Source organism: Silurus aristotelis (assembly GCF_946808225.1).
Source record: "Silurus aristotelis genome assembly, chromosome: 7".
NCBI classification, from domain to species: domain Eukaryota; kingdom Metazoa; phylum Chordata; class Actinopteri; order Siluriformes; family Siluridae; genus Silurus; species Silurus aristotelis.
Window position 1 is genome coordinate 27073504 of NC_139580.1, and position 19984 is coordinate 27093487.

At 38.7% G+C, this 19984-nt stretch overlaps 1 protein-coding gene across 3 annotated transcripts in view; it reads right to left on the reverse strand.

Annotated features, from left to right (window-relative positions):
- Positions 1-19984, reverse strand: part of fbln1 (fibulin 1) — a 39310-nt gene that overhangs the window by 11895 nt on the left and 7431 nt on the right. Inside the window, exons 5-16 of one of the 3 annotated variants that reach the window (XM_083546315.1) lie at positions 19840-19890; positions 19169-19264; positions 17456-17593; positions 17145-17282; positions 16361-16504; positions 15953-16078; positions 14190-14315; positions 13833-13952; positions 13611-13742; positions 12597-12720; positions 4715-4860; positions 4482-4619 (exon numbers count right to left, since the gene is read on the reverse strand). In XM_083546315.1, the coding sequence (XP_083402441.1) occupies positions 4482-4619; positions 4715-4860; positions 12597-12720; positions 13611-13742; positions 13833-13952; positions 14190-14315; positions 15953-16078; positions 16361-16504; positions 17145-17282; positions 17456-17593; positions 19169-19264; positions 19840-19890 (1479 nt within the window). Of the gene's footprint in view, positions 1-4481; positions 4620-4714; positions 4861-9915; positions 10731-12596; positions 12721-13610; positions 13743-13832; positions 13953-14189; positions 14316-15952; positions 16079-16360; positions 16505-17144; positions 17283-17455; positions 17594-19168; positions 19265-19839; positions 19891-19984 lie in introns of those variants that run through there. The other 2 variants (XM_083546316.1, XM_083546317.1) reach the window with 2 other exon arrangements.

Consider the following 19984-nt stretch of genomic DNA (forward strand, 5'->3'; position numbering starts at 1 on the left):
ATTTAGAAAATACCAGTTTTTATGCCAGTTGTATCATTTTATTTTGTTCACCTGTCCGTGAAAATATCCCTTAATTAAGAAGATAAATTAATCCCTGAAATTAATCCGAAAAGTTTGGGGACCACTTGTATAACCCATAATCCTAATACCCAATTTCTGTCAATTATAAAAAACTTTTTTTTTTCATACATAAACCTGTAAAATCCGTCTGAACGGATGCCGAACGGATTATCCTGTGACATGGATGTCCTGGCTCCCTGAGTGATGTTATTCAGTGTATAATACAACATTCAGTGTGTAAAACACCCTGAAGATCCATGAAGTTACTGAGAACTTTGGGGATGGATTTGGACTGTAATTAATATCAACCATCTACTACAATGTCTCAGAACCACAGGTTGTATGAACAGCTTGGCATTTAGCACTCATCACTGAACCCCTCAACACTAATAGAACGGTAATTCATGGACATTCTGTGACACCCACATGAGGACGGAGTCCCTTTTAAGTCTGGTTCCTCTTAAGTTTTTTTTCCTCATGCCATCTCAGAGAGTTTTATCTGTTCTGCAGTCACCACTGGTTTACTCATTAGGAAAAAACGTACAACTTATAGGCACTAAACTTATACTTACACTCTACTTGCACTTATACTTTTATACAGTGCGTCATTCTTTAAAGACTTCAGTTTTTAGCAGGGTCTTTCTTAGCCTTGGTTATCATGTGAACACATTTTTGGAATATGCAAAAACAAATCTGCTTTTCTTAGTGAGTTTCCACTAGAAGTCAGCGAAAGACAAACTGGCTATTTGTATGGCATTAACAACAACATTTTTCTTTACAAATTCTTAGGTTTTAAATCTCAAACAATGTCTTGATCATATCTTGTGACAGGTATGAACTTTTGTGAATTCTTTAAATTGCTCTTAAAGGTTGTTGTTTCTTTCAGTTCTGTGTTATTGTGATGATTTCAGGGTAGCAGTCAAAGATAGACGAAAGGATCATATTTTCAAACTCACACACACTCATACTCACACACACGTGCACACACCGTCCATTCAGAAAGCCTAACACGGTTCCATTAAATTCCATTGGTTTGTGTGAAGGACAGGAGCCACTGCCAGTGGCACATACCTAAACACAGACAACCTGTCTATTGAGTCACTTCCCACCATGATGCCATTCCGATACAAGTTAGTTCATTATTTAAAGCCGAATCATACCACAGGTGCATAATCCCTATCCAATGTTCTGAATTATTTTCCAAATCACATTTTTCCAATTGTTTTATTAATCAACCCTTGTTGTTAGTCCGAATCTGTATCTCTTTAAATGAAAAGGCAACTCCTTAAATTTTTTCAACAAGCGTTCTTTCCGTTGTTGGCAGTCGGAGGAATCCGAAATGCGCGGTTTTCTTTAGGCTTGAATTTTGGCTTTGCTTATGTCATTAGTGGATCGAGTCCAAATGAGCATATGTGCAGAAAGATCTGATGTAACAGTACTTTAGAAGATAATATGAAAGAGGGGACTGTTGCACAAAGGTGTGCATGGAAAATCTCGCACATCTCTACTACCTGCATCAGACAAACACAGGGTTATTCCAGTCTCGTTTAATACGGAAAACATTTTACTCATACAGGACGTACTGTAGCTTACAGGGTGTAACGTACTGACTGCTGAGAAACCGAATGGCCAGTAAAGGTGTTACAAACAGACATGACTGAAGGCATCATGTTTGCATTATTTCATCTCTCAACTTAAAAAGAGGCTTTGATTCCGATGCCTCAGCAAGATGTAGTTTTGCAGTTTGTTCTACTTTGTTCATGTCAGCAGGGTTTTCACTCAAGCGTGAGCCATGAGAAACTTTCCACACTTCAGACAGTGACAGATGCGAATGAAAAAAGTGGATGCTCTTTTTTTTTCCGTTGAAGTCGCTTGGCAAAAGAAAGCATCGCGCCAAAATTAAAAGTGTATGTCATGTCATATCTAGTTTTGAATTACGACAGTGTTTTAGTGTGACTTAAAAAAAAAAATCTATGATTTTAAGTCTTAATATTTTGGAAAAAAAAAAGTCAAAATATGTTGAGAATGAAGGCAAAGCAATATGAGATTAAAGTGGTAATATTTTGAGACAAATCACAGAATTGCGAAAAACATTTCGCTGTTTTGCATAAAAATGGGTGTGGAGGATTCGCCTAAATTCTACTTTAAGTTAGGATTTAGCAATAAGGTCGTAATATTTTGAGAAAAATGTCATATTTATGAGAATAAATTCGTAGCAGTACGAGAATAAGGTCAAAGTTACGAGAATAAAGTTGAAATTATGAGAATAAAATCGCAGCAATATAAGAATAAAGTCCATATGCCCCAACGCATTGAGACATCGGCGTCAGAAACATCAGGTCAATTTCTTTTATTACCATCCTTATAGTCTCTTAAGGAAAAAACATATCCACTTTTCGAAAGGCACGCAGTAACCATCGATATCCTTTTACTCGACCCACTGGCCGTCATTTCGGACTGCACAAATGAAGCAGTTTCCGATGTCTGTCGGATTGTTTTCATCGGAAAAAAATATGTTTCCCGCAGAACCGCTGCAGTGTCCGATTTTACGACTTATAATTCAGTGGAGTGAAACGTTTCTCGCAATTCTGTGATGTTTCATAAAATATTACTACTTTAAACTCATATTGCGACCAATTTATTCTCAAAATATTTTCACTTTGTTTTTATAATATTTACTTTCTTCTCAAAATATTTCGACCTTATTCTTTTATTGCTCCACATTATTCTCGAAATTTCAACTTTATTCTCGAAATATTTTGACTTATTTCGTAAAGTGCTACGACTTAATTCTCGTAATTTCGACCTTATTCTTAAAATATTTTGACTTTATTATCGTAATTACGACTTTATTCTCAAAATATTTCGACTTTATTCTTATACTGCTACGACTTAATTCCCGTAATTTCGACTTTATTCTTAAAATATTTGGACTTTATTATCGTAATTCTGACTTTATTCTTAAAATATTTCGACTTCATTATTGTATTGCTATGACTTTATTCTTATAATCTTCGATCGTTTCATATCTTTAACATGTCACCAAAACACCATCGTACTGAATAGACATTTCCAAACGGAAAATCCTAATTGATTCTAATGGATCACTAAAGAAACAAAAACTCTTAGAAAACCGAAGAGAATAATTTCTCTGTGTAAAAGGATAAGTAAAAGGATATGGGATGCACGATTATTGAGGCAAAATGGCCTAAAAGCATTTTTGTGAGCAAATTCGTTCCATATGCTTCCCCCCCCCCCACCCCATCATTTCCTTATTGTCAGCATAGTCACATAGACTTGTGATGCCTCTGTCTTTATCTACTTTGCCACTGTAGGTCCTTGTCATTAAATTCCTTTGCATTAAATGGTGAAACTTAAATGGTATGTGGGAAAAATATTCGCAATAAAGGCAGATGAGGTTTTTATATCGTGGCCAAATCTGTGGCTCACACGCCAAACCAGACACTACAGAGGACTGGAGGGAACAGCATGTAACAATGAGCAACTGCATGAATCACACATCATGACATGATATTAGCATTCCACAGAACCATGGCTGCCTGCTGTTTGAATGACTTGTGCAATGTTTGTTGTTTTCTTTTTTTGGACTCTCCCAACAGGATTTAGCTGAGAAACAAGACATTCACCTTCTGGTTTGGGACATTTAAATATGTTGGTTGGATAGTTGAAAAGGGCAAATCTGTTATTACTGGTTAAAAAAACCCTAACAAATGTACCTAGAGGTAAATGGGTTATGTTTTCCTTTTGTGCAATCTTCACCCAACAGTTTCTGGGTCAAATATTCCCCCATATAATAGTGTTAATGTCTCCCCCTCGACACACACCATTTTGTTAACCTTCCTATCACCCAGTTTACGCAGATTTTACAACAATAACCGTTTTGTCCCTGAAAACCATTTTGGGATCTTTCAAAACAGACATGAATAAACAAAGCTTGCAGAGTCAAGTGAAGTCAGCTTGGCCACAAGAGAAAAAAAAAGTGCCTCATTCATCTAAAAGGATGAACACAACATGAACAGCTTTTTCTCTAAAGGGGCCATGTAAAGGCTGAAGTGACCACAAAAGATGCAAGAGACTCTTAAGGCCTATCATCAAGTGAACCAGTGCTGGAAGAGTGGTGTCACGATCACCTAAGTGGAATAAGCATCTAAATGCTGTTTCCAGGCCTCTCGATCTTCTTGTCTCTCTCTTTCTCTCTCTTTTTCTCCCACACAGAGACACATATGCAATTGGTTTGTTTAGTTTTTTTTTTTTTTTTTAAAGCAGGAGAATTTTTTTTTTGTGATGCAAAATTAGGTCAGAAAACCACTTGAGACAAATTAAATTTCCAGAGAACTGGGCCCCAGGGTTCAGTCTGTGATCATTGGGCATTGTTAAACAGATGCCAGAGTGCCACTTACCCACAATCATGCCATGCTCGAAACGTTTAATGATGTCAAACGAGTTCTGGATGTTTCCGCTTTGAATGTCATAGACGATCTCTGGGGAATCCATATGTGGATAGTGGGATGAGGTTATGGATCTCAGGAAAACGATTTCTGGCAAGAGAAAATAATAATAATTAAAAAGTCCTTGTGTCAGAGCATAATCTTTTTTAACATAATTTCACATAAAAGTGTTTGAAATAACTTACCTTCTGGTTTAGTGAATTCTCTAAACGTCGGCAGAGAGATGACCGTGTGTGAGATAGAGTGAACAGGATCCAACGCACAGGTGATATCATTGGGTTGGCAGGATTTTAAACAGCGCATAATGTCCGAGCGATCGATCCTTGGTCTGCTGTAAAGACAAAGAGTGTTAAAAGGCTGTTTAAAGGCTCTGTCATGGAGAAGCTAATGCTGGATCTGTGATGATCACAAATGTTAAGCTCATAAAACTAGGATACTACTAACCATATAGACTGTATAAGACTGCAGAAAGAACATTACTTATAATCTTATACTCCAGTACTCATGTTAGTTCTCACTCTCCAGTGTTCTGTATTGTTGAAAGATTTATGATCAAACTCTTGATGTCACCCAAATGAGGATGGGTTCCCCTTTTGAGTCTGGTTCCTCTCAAGGTTTCCTCCTCATAACATCTAAGGGAGTTTTTCCTTGTCACAGTCACAATGGCTGCTCATCAGGGATAAACACACACCATTCACCTTAACTGTTGATTTCTGTTAAGCTGCTTTGAGACAATGTCTGTTGTGAAAAGCGCTATACAAATAAACTTGACTTGACTTGACAAAGAGATTGTCTTTTAAAGCGATGCTTAAACCAAGTTTGGAACTATTGTTTGTGGCAATCAGGAAGGAATACTGTTGCTTTAAATTGATGATCAAATGAATATCGATGGGATGCCTTCCATGAACATCACACCACAAATCCCGATGCCCAGCAGGCAAGTGAAATGTCTACTATCCAAATATTATCAAAACAAATACAATGGGCATTTCTTAAAATGGAACTCGCATTTCAGCCAATCGTTTTTTCGGAGTTGGGATAGAATAAAAATAGAATCAGAAAAGAAGCCAAAAATCACACCAGAAAAGAAACATGGTGGTCAAGTTTCCTGTTCGCAACTTGTTGAATTTCTCCTGTTTCTCCAGGATGAAGCTCCGACACAAAACCTAAAGCCTGTTGGTAAAAACATTTGGGTTTTGTGAAGCAGATTTAACTTTATATCCAATAGTATCCGTGTAGAATTTATGGGGAAGTGAGTTGAGTCTTTGGAGACTCCGACTAGACGACTCTCAAGTTTCAGCAAGGCTGTGCAATGAATTAATTTTGTTTGTGTCACAGGATAATCAGAAGCAGATTTGGTCATAAGAAGAGTTTTGATTTAGGACCATTTTCCCAATGACCCATTTTTCCAAGTTACCCGTTTGGCTCATTAAGCAATTCGGAGGAAATTTCTTTATTATTGCATTTTCTATGTAACCATGTTTTAAACATGTGTATAGTGAGAAGGTTTTATTTATGTGTGAGGCGTCAAACCGGGACTTTTAAATGTATAAAATAAAAAACTAATTTCAAAGAGTGGAAACTGCATTTATTTTTAGACATTCTTCCCTGCTACATTTAGAAACTTATGCCAGCGTTTAACCAATGTCTAGAAAGACTCAGCATAGACAGATTTGTCAAAACGCCTGAACCATCCTAGGACAGTCAGCTTTACTTCGTCATCAGGGAAGCACAATGGGATCGTCACTGACATACGTATGGCCATCTTTAAAACGTTTACACCATTCAAATGTCTTCCTTCCATCACCATCACCTTCAGCTTCCTCAGCAAGGCAGTTGTCAGCTTGGCATTGTGTTTGGGGTTGTTATTATTTTGGAAAACTGCGGTTTGGCCCAGTTTCTGAAGGGAGGCATCATGTTCTGCTTCATAATGTCACAGAACATGTTGAAATCCATGTGTCCCTCAATGAACCGCAGCTCCACAGTACCAGCAGCACTCATGCAGCCACAGACCATAATGCTACCACCACCATGCTTGACTGTAGGCAAGACATAATTTCCTTGGTCCTCCCCACCAGGGCATCACCGCACATGCTGAACACCATCTGAGCCAATCAGGTTTATCTGAGTCTCATCATACCACAGGTCATAGTTTCAGTAATTCATGCTCTTGCACAGGTTGTCTTCAGTAAACTGTTTGCTGGCTTTCTTGTGATCCAGCTTCAGAAGAGGCTCCTTCTGGGACGACGGCCATGTAAACCGACAAGAGGACCTTGCGCTTCTGCAACCGCTAAAGCAATGCTGCAACACTCATGTGTCTGTTTCTGCACCTGACGCAGGTCTGTTCCCAGTGGAACCCATCTTGTAAAACCTCTGTATGACCCTGGCCACTGTACCGTAACTCAGTTTCAGGGTGTTACTGATCTTCTTTTAGCCTCGGCGTCTTCGTGGAGAGCAGCAATTGTCATTCTTAAATCTTTAGACAGTCTTTGCCATGAGGTGCCATGTTGAACAACCAGTGGTCTTTATGAGACAAGTGTACTCAAAGAACCAAATTGTAACTGCTTTAATACAAGATATACAAATTTGTATGGTCCTGTCAAGCAGACAAAAACATGAACATGATGAAAAGGGCATTTTTTGCCCGGTTAAACGACGTACAGCTGGTTTTACTTGATGTGTACTCACTTTGTTGCCAAAGATTTTGACAATAATGGTTGCATGCTTCTTTTCAGAGGACAGTAAATCCGTTCTGCTATCCAAACTGCACATTGACTACTCTAAAATATATCCAAAATTCATTTTCTATTGTATTATTCCTTGAGAAGATATACTAAAACAGTTGAAATGTGAGGGGTGTACTGACTTTTGTGAAATACTGTGTGTGTATATATATATATACATATATATATATATATATATATATATATATATATATATATATATATATATATATAAAACCCAGCCATTAGGGTTGCACAAGCCAGTGCACTCTTAGTGCCGGTCCCAAGCCCGGATAAAGGGGAGGGTTGCGTTAGGAAGAGCATCCAGCATAAAACATGTGCCAAATCAAAAATGCTGATCACGAAAGAGAATTTCATACCGGATCGGTCGAGGCCCGGGTTACCAACGACCGCCACAGATATCGTTAGCCAACTGGGTACCGGTGGAAATTTGGCTACTGTTGGCCAAATAAGGAGAAGGAGAGGAGGAAGACGACTACAGAGACAGCAACAAAATGAGAAGTGGAGGAGAGTGGAGGTTAGGGTTGTTTTTATATGGATGTGGTGAGAGAAGACATGCAGGTAGTTGAGTTCAAAGAGGCAGATGTACAGGACAAGGGGGGTATGGAGACGGATGATCCACTGTGGCAACCCCTAATGGAAGAAGCCAAAAGAAGAAGAAGAAGAAGAAGAGGAAGAAAATATATATCTATATATATAGGTGGTGTCAAAATGTTTAGAGACTAATGGTTTTAACTGGTGCTATTCTCACCACATGCGTTATCACATTTGCGATTTCATCAAGGATAGAACAAAGATTAAACGTAAAATTCTGCATGAAACGTGGGAAATCTGCCACAAAGGCATTTAAAACAACATATGTTTGACAAACGGTGATGCTGGAATTAGTCATTCGAGGTGTTCTGAGTGGCATCCGTGCTTCAAGAGCGTAAGAACATCACTGGAAGACGACGAGAGATCAGGAAGACCTTTAACGAGCTCAACCCTCTGAAGAGTTCTTACAAACATCTGGTAAAAATCGATTTCAATAGCACCTTTAGAATTATATTTACTAAGAAATATGGTGACGTGTTTAATACTTATTTTAACCACTCTATAAATATATATATATATATATATATATATATATATATATATATATATATATATATATATATATATATATATATATATATATCAGTGCTGTCAATCGATTCAAATATATATATATATATATATATATATATATATATATATATATATATATATATATATATATATATATATATATATATATATATATATATATATATATGGTTTAATACCAGCTAATCTAATGTTTGAGTATGATTACGAGAAAAATACTTTCTCAGTTGATTTGATTTAAGAACAATAGTAAGACAATTATGGCCTCCAACTGAAACACAAAAGAATGCGCAGCGGTGTCAGGGCTGAGATTAGTTAACCGTCCATCGATGTGTTCTTTCATCGGGATGCAGAAGCTGCAGCGAAACCTCAAGGCCTGGATCGGGTTACAAGCGTTCTTTCATGCTGAGAGGGGAGAAGCCCCTGACAGAAAAAGTCAAGCCACCACCGAGCATTGACTTGTAATTAGCAATTAGCGGGTGGGTCCACGTTTTGCTTAGATCCAAGCCAAAACCACAAAATGTTCTCCTCACCCATAATAACTCGCCTTGTGCATGGCACGCACAGAAGACAACTCGTGCAACTCGTGGCAACAGTAACGATTGACCATAGACTGGATTTACAAGGACATAAAGACCCAAACTGAACTCTTACTTTTAAGTTAACAGCTTGGATAACATCAAAGCTGGACATGAGTCTAATTATGCCTCATAATCATACAGGAGGTGGTCTGAAGATACACTTGGAAGGAAATTATCTTTCTTTAATATGTCAAGAACCTAGAACCCTAACCCTATGGTCAAACACAAGTTCCTTTTTTCTCTGATAATTGTTATTTATAGTCAGCATGTTGATAAAGCCCCAACACAAACTCTGAATCCCATCATTCTTGGTGCACAGTGGTGATGCTTCTGCACCACAAATTGTGCAGACCACCATCCAGAGCCCAGTCCCATAACTCAGTGTCAGAAACTAAGTAGCACACATCCACGCTTGTTTTTTTTTTTATCAGTATTTTAAGAACATGCTCTGCCTGAGCGGCTGAACATCCTCTTGCGGTAGGCGAACCCCGTTCTCAAATGTAACTGTATGTTAACTGAATTTACAGTATTAAAAATACTGCAATATTCAAAAGAGAAATGTGAATCAGACGGCTATAAAAAAAAACAAAAGGAGCTATTCCAGGAACACTTGTGTGAATGTCTTTGAAACAAATTAAAGTAGGAAAACATATCAATTACATTTTTTTTTTCAATTTTATTGTGCTAAAAGAAAACAGACACATTGCTCTTATGAATGGATGACACCAGATAGCTTTGGTTTCTCCAAAAGCTCCATCTAGTGGCTTCAAATTATAAACACAGCAAAAAAATTATTAAAATTGGACAACATTGGCCACATTAGAAACACTCGCCAGACCAAGACATTCTCATCTGTTCAAAAAACTCTCTAATGTTCCCCCTAATGCACGTGTGGGGATACGACTGGTTGCCAAATAATTCGTAAAATTGGGGAGATTTCTATTATTCTCATGTTTTATTCTTAAAAGAAATAAAGGAAAAGCACCTAAACTAAAGGATCAAGATTCCAAACATGACATAAAGGTACTAAAAGTACACAATAAACATTACAAATGTTCCAAGTATTTCATACAGCCATATGAAACTGATATTATTTGAGAATATTATTCAAGTAAGCCCAATCTCATTCATTTCTCCTCACCAATTCTCATCAATTCTCATACAGTATTTTCGATGTATCTGATCCTGAGAAGAATTATATAATAGGGTTGAAACCTAGACTAATTCATTTACCTAATAACAATACCATCGAATGTTTACTTGCGAATTATACCAATCATCTATTCATACACTATGGATCTTTCAACACATGAGTAAGTGTTTCATTTCTAATTAAAATCAATGCAAATTTCTAAGGATTACTAATCAGTTTATCGTCATGTAAAAAGACTGAATTGCTAAGATCTTCATCAGTTACAAACACCCGAATTTTGGAGAGGTATGTGCTCATTCTCATCCAACGCCACATTGTCATTTTCACAGAAATTTCAAAGTCCTGCGGCACAGCAATCGGCTTCTGGACAATAATGACCGCTCCGTTATCTATGTACTTTGTCTCAAAGTAGCCTGCCTGGTTTCCATCCACTATGTCCACCTGCAAGTTGTCCCCACCCTCCATGTTGGAAGGGGCCATTCGGAAGATGTTGGTGGGTACGGGGATGTTGGTGGGAAAAGTGAGGTGGTAGTAGGTTATTCTCACAGGCAAGGCCAGGCATTCTCTATTCTCAGAGCAAGGCAAGCGTTCACAGCGACTGCAAAATGGGACAGAGAGAGAGAGAGATGGAGAGGAGGGAGATGAAAGAGGAAAATGTTAGGGTGATGCAGTGCTGGACATGCAGCGAAGGTAAGTAACGGCACACTTTTTGGTGGAAACAGAGCCATACTAATAAAACCTGATTTTCATAAAAACGTTTTAATCGATGTATATTTATATATACTGTAGTGAAACTAAAACGCATTTATCTGGGATAGTATACATTTTTCATCTCCATACTTTTCCAGACTAAAAAAAAAAAGATTTTCCGTAAAGATTTTGAAGACCATATTTACCATCTGAAATAATAATTTTAAATTCCAACTATAACATTCGTTACGTTACATTCTTGCTGATGTATGTCAGACTCAGAATCTCTGAGGTTTTCCATGTGTTTAGTCGCACAGTCGGGGGGCGCTGTACTTTCTTGGCAACTACTGCCACACAGCGTGGCAACCGGTCACAGTTGTGCAGACCCAGAGTCGGCGCCTAACTCATCGAAAAAACACCTTTTAGCCATGTCCACGCTAATACACTTTTATTTGAAAACGCTTAATTTTTTCTCTGTTTTGGCATTTTGTCCACATTAATAATAGGTAGATTGGATAATTTTTTTGACTTGGTTCTTTGAATCTTTAAAATGAACGAATCTTTTTTGATTCATTCAGTTCATTTCGTACCTTTGGTCGGAAATAAAAACAAATTTTGCCCCCCATCACTTTGACTATAGTTCCACATATACATATATGAATATATGTATATATATATATACACAGTACAGGTAGTCGTCGACTTACAACTTATGCAACTTACGACCATTCGACTTTACGACCACAATTGCTAGCCGCGGCGTACGTAATTTTTTTACCAGCTTCCGGCATAATTTCACAGTACTGTACATATAGCCATATGTACATATAGCACATATAGCCTACTATGACATATAGTCCACTTATGACCAAATCGTGTTACGACTGTCGTACGCCGTGGCTACGACAGTGCGTACCAGCTTCCATCATCATTTCACAGTACTGTACATATAGCCTACTTTACTCGTCGAGAACTACCTGTATAACTACTTATCATCTATGGGAGTCACGTGGCAATAAAATGAACGACTCTAGAAAAGTGTAGAGAAGTGAACTAATTAGATTAAAGACTTATGAAAAACAAACAAATTGTTAATAAATGACACATCAATAGTCCACACTGAAAACGTCGCTTTTTGAAAACTCTCTCCAAAGCGAAACTATTTGAAATCGCTGTTTTCGGGGTCACAGTGTGGACTGTGAAAACAGAGGCTTTTTCCGAAAACCATGGCACATTTTATGTCATTGCTACTACGTAGTAGTACTACGTTTACTACTAAAGCGGCGGAAAGTAAATAAGCGGCAGGTGGAAATGATGCAGTACAGGGATGTAAGTGTTTTCAGACGTTTCAGTGTGGATGAGCAACTTTTGGGAAAGTTGGACACGGAGCATTTTTATACAAAAACTAATCCAGACCTGGAAATCACTCAAATCAAATTCCATACTTTATCATACTTTTCCAAAAAGTGTAAGAACCCCGTTCCCTGTTCTATAGAGCTTTCAAAAACACAAAACCTTCTACTTTCCAGCATCTATCTTTTAAATCTTGAAAAAAAAATACAGGCTACATTTGGCAAACAGGATTTAAGCAATTATTACTATATTGCATGCAGTGTTTCAGTGACAAAGATGCCCACAGAACTTTGCACTTTGGCCACCCATCTTACACATTTGTGATTTTCCTGACTTTTGCTCACGTGCAGTCGTCTGATGTCAAATCATAATCAACTTATTGTGCGTATATTTTGATAGAAATCGACTATTGTGTACTTACTTCTCACTTGAGCGCCTGTAGTTGTTAGGACAATCGAAATTCAGGCATCTGAATCCTCCTTGAATATTAAAGCAGCTCTCTGTCTCGGAGCAAGTGTGCGACCCGGTCACACACTCGTCGATGTCTAGGCATGAGATGAGAGGCAACAGACAATATTGTCAAGGTTGTAAGCAGAGTTGTTCACGATTGACTTTTATGGTTGTCCATGTTACATTTCAGGACACTGGAGTTGTGCGCTGAACGATGATAATAAAGTTGATTTGATTTGTTGTGATTTGATTTGGTTCGATTTAAATCTAGGGCAGTGGTGGTCCAGTGATTAAGGCTCTGGGTTACTGATCATAAGGTTGTTGTGCATGCCACTGTTGGGCCCTTAAGCAAGGCATTTAAACCCTTGGTGCTCTAGGGGGCAGCACACCATGGCTGACCCTGTCCCCTATTCCAGAAAACCTGGGTTTTAAAAGTGGTAGCTTAGTGGTTAAGGCTCTGGGTTATTGATCAGAAGGTTGAGGGTTTAAGCCTATTGCCAGGGTGCCACTATTGCGACCCTTGAGCAAGGCCCCTAAACCTCAGTGGTCCAGAAGTGCTGTATCATGGCTCACCCTGCACTCTAAACCCTCAGCATCCTAATTTCGCTATGCTATGTGAAGAAAGAATTTCACTGTACTGTGAAGAATTACATGTGACAAGCATAAAGTACCTTTCTTTTCTTTCCTTATTGTCTGGGCTAAGTACAGTCTCATAAAATTAGAGTTAAATTGACATTTATGACATTTGGCACACGCTCTTATCCTGAGCGACGAACTACAGTCTTATTTTTCTACAACTGTGCAGTTGAGGGTTAAGTGCCTTGCTCAAAGGCCCAGAAGTGGCAGCTTAGCGGTGCAGAGAATTTAACTCAAGACCTCCTAATCAAAAGTCCATCATCTTAACCACCAAGCTACCCCTTCCTTAAATGTGGTTTACAATTTGAAAAAAGACTTCAAAAAGACAATTTATAATTAATTTTTTTACCCTGACAGCTCCGTCCATTGGGGGCAAGTGTGTAACCCTGAACGGGGCACGTGCAGTGGAAGCTGCCTGGTGTGTTGTGGCAGCGGTAGGAACAGATGTGCCCTCCAGTGGGCAAAGCACACTCATCAATATCTGAGAAAAGAGAACGCATTACGTTTGAACATTGTGTATAATAAATATAGATAAAAAAACCGAACCTTCTGTTTTCTATCCACTACCTACCTTCACATGTAACTCCATCCACATCACTCAGCTGGTAGCCACGGCGACAGTAGCACTGGTAGGAGCCGTAAACGTTAGCGCACTCTTGACTGCAGGGATTGGTCTCACACTCATTGAGATCTAAATGTTAGTCAGCCAGGAAGAGAGTAAGTACAGTCACCATTTTTTGAATCAGTACAAACCCTCACAATTGGATTCGTTTGTAATAAATGTGTTTACAAAGCGGCATGATCATTTTCTCCAGTTCAGCTGAAACTGTTAAACTATTACACTGATAAAATTGATAATATCTATGTCTTTCCTTTATAACAGTGAATTTATCAAACATCATTTGTAATGCTCTAACTGCTGTCTTACCTTCGCAGTTCCTCTCGTCACTGGCTAACTTGAAGCCTGTGGTGCAGCTGCACTTGTAGGACCCCAGAATGTTGTCACATTTATGTGCACACAGACGACCAGGATAGTGCCGGCATTCGTTAACGTCTGAATTTAGAGTAAAATGAGATTAGACATGGTAATCTTTTAGAATCATATATAAACAATGAAGGGCCAGAAACTAAAGGATCCTTTATGTGTTGATAAAATGACACTAGCAGAAGATGAATGCCTCAGAAAAGATGTATATAAAGTCTCAGAACAACCAGTGTCCCAACTACCTAACACACACACACACACACACACACACACACACACACATATATACCACATGTCCAAACGATTGTGGACGCCCGACCATCATACCCATATGTGATATTTAAACATATTTTTCCAGCTTTTTTCAACCTATTTTTGCGTTTTGCTGTGTAGACATGGATGGAGGGTTTTTATTTGGATGGATGGATGGATGGATGGATGGATGGATGGATGGATGGATGGATGGATGGATGGATGGATGGATGGATGGATGGATGGATAAGTGGATGGTTGTATATGATTCTTGGCACTCCACTCTTCTGTGTAGGAATGGACAGACTGATGTTGGGATGGATCGGTGGGTTTAGGGATGGAAGGGTGGGCTGGTGGGAGGGTGGGTAAATGGATGGATGGATGGATGGATGGATGGATGGATGGATGGATGGATGGATGGATGGATGGATGGAGACATCGATGGGTGGGTGTAGCAACAGATGTGTGTTTGGGTTAGGATGAGTGGGAAGATGGATGAGTCGGGTAATTGGTTGGATGGATGGATGGATGGATGGATGGATGGATGGATGGATGGATATGATTCTTGGCACTCCACTCTTCTGTGTAGGAATAGACAGACTGATGTTGGGATGGATTGGTGGGTTTAGGGATGGATAAGTGGATGGAAGGGTGGGCTGGTGGGTGGGTGGGTAAATGGATGGATGGATGGATGGATGGATGGATGGATGGATGGATGGATGGATGGATGGATGGATGGATGGATGGATGGATGGATGGAGACATCAATTAGTGGGTGTAGCGACAGATGTGTGTTTGGGTTAGGATGAGTGGATAGATAGATGAGTCGGTTGATTTGTTGGATGGATGGATGGATGGATGGATGGATGGATGGATGGATGGATGGATGGATGGATGGATGAATGGATGGATGGATGGATGGATGGATGGATGGATGGATGGATGGATGGATGGATATGATTTTTGCACTCTACGATTCTGTGGATGAATAGACAGACTGATGTTGGGATGGATGAGTAAGGATGACTGTATGGATAAGTGGGTATTTGGTTGAATAGATAAAGTTGGATTTCAGTTTTGACTTTGGCAAATCATGTGTTCTTGGAGTTCTCTTTGCGCAGTGGGCATTGTTATACTGAAACATGTTTTGGCTTCATTGTTCCTGTAGAAGAAATTTATAATGCAGCTGAATACAACGTCATCTGATTCAATTGTGGGCCTTCAACTTTGTGGCTAAAGTTTGGAAAAGAACCACATACAGACTTCAGGTGCCAGGAAACTCAATTAGTGTTGCTTTGGAATGGAGCCAGAGATGATTTAAAATTGAATTTGTTGTTTCAACAGAATGACCAAAATGAATTAAGTTAGTTCATCCAACACTTTTTTGGCAATGTAAGTACTGAAAAAGGAATCTGAATGGAAATGTTATTGATAATATTTAAGAGTACACTTACCCTCACAGGATTTGCTGACACTATTAAAGTTATAACCAGACTTGCATTCGCAGCGGTAAGAGCCCACAACATTGACGCAGCTGTGACCACCACACACATCATCCAGAGAATTACATTCATCAATATCTGCACGGAATATAAACAATCTTACTTGAATGTGCAGTTTGTGTTTGGATAACACAGACAGACAGACAGACAGACAGACAGACAGACAGACAGACAGACAGACAGACAGACAGACAGACAGACAGACAGACAGACAGACAGACAGAGAGATAGATAGATAGATAGATAGATAGATAGATAGATAGATAGATAGATAGATAGATAGATAGATAGATAGATAGATAGATAGATAGATAGATAGATAGATAGATAGATAATTAAGATAAAACAGATTGATCTTACCTACACAGCGTGTACCCTCAGTATTTAAGTGGTAGCCACGGCCACAGTTCATTGTGTTCCTGTGACATGTGTATGAGCCGAGAGTGTTCAAACACGTCTGACCAGCTGGACATGGAGCTGCCACACTCAGACACTCATTAATATCTGAGGCACAACAAGGAATACATATAAGAAACATCATTTTGACAATTGTGGTTAAGAATTTGTCAACATGGAACATGTTTGAATCTCATTCTAGCTAGCGTGATTTAGCATAACTTAATCGCACATTTGTATTTGTTCTCAATATACCTTAAATTAATAAAAAAAATGATTACTCTAATCAACATAAGCATTGACAAATATTGATGCTTTATGCAAATGTTTATTATGTGTGAAACCAAACTTAACATAGAGTATAAAAACTAAATATCCTTGTAAATGTTTCAAAGTCATTATGGTGTTTTAAATAGAAGATTTTTTGGTGGAGCTTTTTATTTATATATTCAATTTTGTCTCTTTTATATGTATTTATTTATATTTTGAATAGAAATTGTCAAACAGAAATGCATTCATGTCGCAAAATTAGTGGCGTTTGAATTAATGAGCACTAATAAGCTATTAATGTGTTATTATTGACAGCCCCAATATATATATATATATATATATATATATATATATATATATATATATATATATATATATATATTGCAAAATGTGTTGTATTCACATGAATAGTATCTAAAAAATTTACATTCTCTCATTCAAACTCTTTTAGAATGAGTGTACTGCAGTTGCTAATCACCAATGCAGCTGCCCAGAGCATCCTGCGTGAATCCCACGTTGCATTTCACCTTGGGTCTGCAACGGAACGACCCCGGCGTGTTCTGGCACTCAAACTCCACAGGACAGTTATGAGTTCCTGTCTCACATTCATCAATATCTAAAAAAACACAAAAAGATCAAAGTGGTTCAAAGCATTTTTCTAGTCATTCTTTCTCTGGAAGATGCATAAAAAAAAAAAAAAAAGCTTGTTTTAACTTTCAAATCACTTTTCTTTAATCAACCTGAACACAAATCCAACAAGATGTAGCTTCTGACTGTTTGCTTAATCACCATTGCAGCTGTTATTGTCGGTGAGCTCATAGCCTGTGCCACAGCTGACCTCCCTCTGGCAGCGGTACGAGCCGCGGGTGTTAATACAGCGTTCACCAGGACGGCAGTGATGAGAGCCCATCAAACACTCGTTTATGTCTGCGAACAGGAAGAATGCGAGAGGTTGTATGTGAGTGGGTCGGGATATGAGAAGAGAAAGACGAGGACAGGTCAAGATCTGTGAAGATAAAAAAACTTTCATGTATTTTTTTCATATTCAAAATAACCTTAAGGCTGCGGCAGGCAGTCAGGGCCAGTAAAGCCTTATCTGCTGGCCTAAACACTATCAGAACCACTGACCAACTTTTACAACCTAAATTCTAATATTTGTTCCATGTAATTGTATTAATTTATTCCCAACCGTTTATTCTCTTCATTTCGTAGTGTTTTTCTTGGCTGCACTGCTTCCAGTGGATGTTAGATTGTTTGTCCAATCAGATTTCATCCATGTCAATCTAATCTGCCCAGAGCCTTCAAAGTCTGTACTGCTGGCCTTTTTTACCATAGTCTCTTTAAGAAATAGCTCTGTTTCTTTAACCAATCAGATTTCATATTCGCCTCACAGGGCAGTTAGCTGGCCCAGAATAGCGTCACCATTTTTCTGTCCTCTGATTGGTCGGTCAGAGGGAAACTGTTACAGCCAAGTTCGACTGGCAAAACATGTGTGTAGCTCTGCACACATTAATACATCTGAGTTAGACTTTTTATTATGCCTACAGAGGAATAGAAATTGATATGGTCTCGGACATACTTAAAAATCAATTTTCAAGAAAAGCTAGACATCATGAGGTGGTCGGTCAACCCCGAAGCTAGCTAGCGTGTCTCAGCCTGGGAAAGAGTTTGTTCACCACTTCCAGACCAGTGAATACGAGCAGTACCACTGGATTACAGCCTCTGAGGAGCAGTGCAAATTATGAGTCTGTATCTCTGGTGAGTAGGTTGTATTCTATTTACATTTTAATGTTTTTGTCATGTTATTAGATTAATATTGATTCTGAAGTGTAGGTGGCACAGTTGTGGTTGTAGTGTAGAGGTTTGGAGTCTTAACTGGGTTTCTTGCTTTAGTAAAATAGTATTCACCCTCCATATGTGAAAATGTCTCTCTCTCTGTAATGCCACGCCTTGTTATATTGCGTTTTTGTAAAGTATTGATGGTTTCTATAATTGCAACGTGATAGTGGTGGTATTAAGAGGTGGATTAAGTCGGGTAAGTCCCCACTGAAGGCCCAGGTATCAAACGCATGCCTTTAAGTATACATTATATAGACATAAGTTTGTGGACATGTGACAATTGCACACCATCTATCCCCTTAACTAAAGCCAGCTACATGAAGATATGCTGGATTGGAGTGGAAGATCTCCTGCTATAAAGCCCTGATCTCAACCCTATTGAACACCTTTGGGGATGAACTGGAACATCAGACCATTTCACCTCACCTACATCAGTACCTGACTTCACCAACAGCCTTTTGGCTGAATGAATACTCCATAACTACGCTCTGAAATCTTGTGCAACATCTTCCCAGAATAATTGAGATTATTATTAGAGCAAATGAGGATTAAATACGCACATATGCATTTTACGGTCAGGTACAAACTTTTGTCCATTCAACATGTAAATCCAATAAATGTGTGTATGATATTAAGGTAAGAAATCTTTTAAATTTTTTCTACCTTCACAGTTTTTCCCATCGGGTTTGAGCTTATAGCCTGTAAAGCAGGTGCATGTGCTGTTTTCAATACAGCTTTGAGCACAGTTCCCAGGTCCAACTGCAACACACACACACACACACAAACACACACACACACACACACACACACACACACACAAACACACACACACACACACACACACACACACACTCAATGTTAATATTTAATATAGTAAGAGCAAAATAATTGTGATAGAAGAGTATCTGCAAGAGTGAGCGGGAAAGTTTGAAGGATGGTGGTGAGACCTGCTGTGTTATATGGTTTAGTGACAGTGGCACTGACAAGAAGACAGGAGGTGGAGCTTTGATTTTCATTGGGAGTGACGACGATGGACAGGATTAGAAACAAGTTTATTAGAGGGAGATTGAGATGGTTTGGACATGTGCAGAGGACGGACATGGGGTATATCGGTAGGAGAATGTTAAGGATGGAGACACCAGGAAGGAGGAAAAGAAGAAGACCAAGGAGAAGGTTTATGGATGTGTTGAGGAAGGACATGCAGGTAGTTCATTTAAAGGAAGCAGATGTAGAGGACAGAGTGTCATGTAGACAGCGGAACCCTAATGAAAGCACCGGAAAGAAGAAGAAGAATAGCATCATGACTGTTCCAGAGAGTTTTAGACATACTGTACCTTTGCATTGTTCACTCTGGGTTGATTGCTGATCACCAATTCCACTGACTTCTAGATATATAAGTACACAGATCAACATGAACATACCTTTGAATATGCTAAACAGGGAGATCTCCCAGAGTGAAACATTGTTTTAATTTAAAAA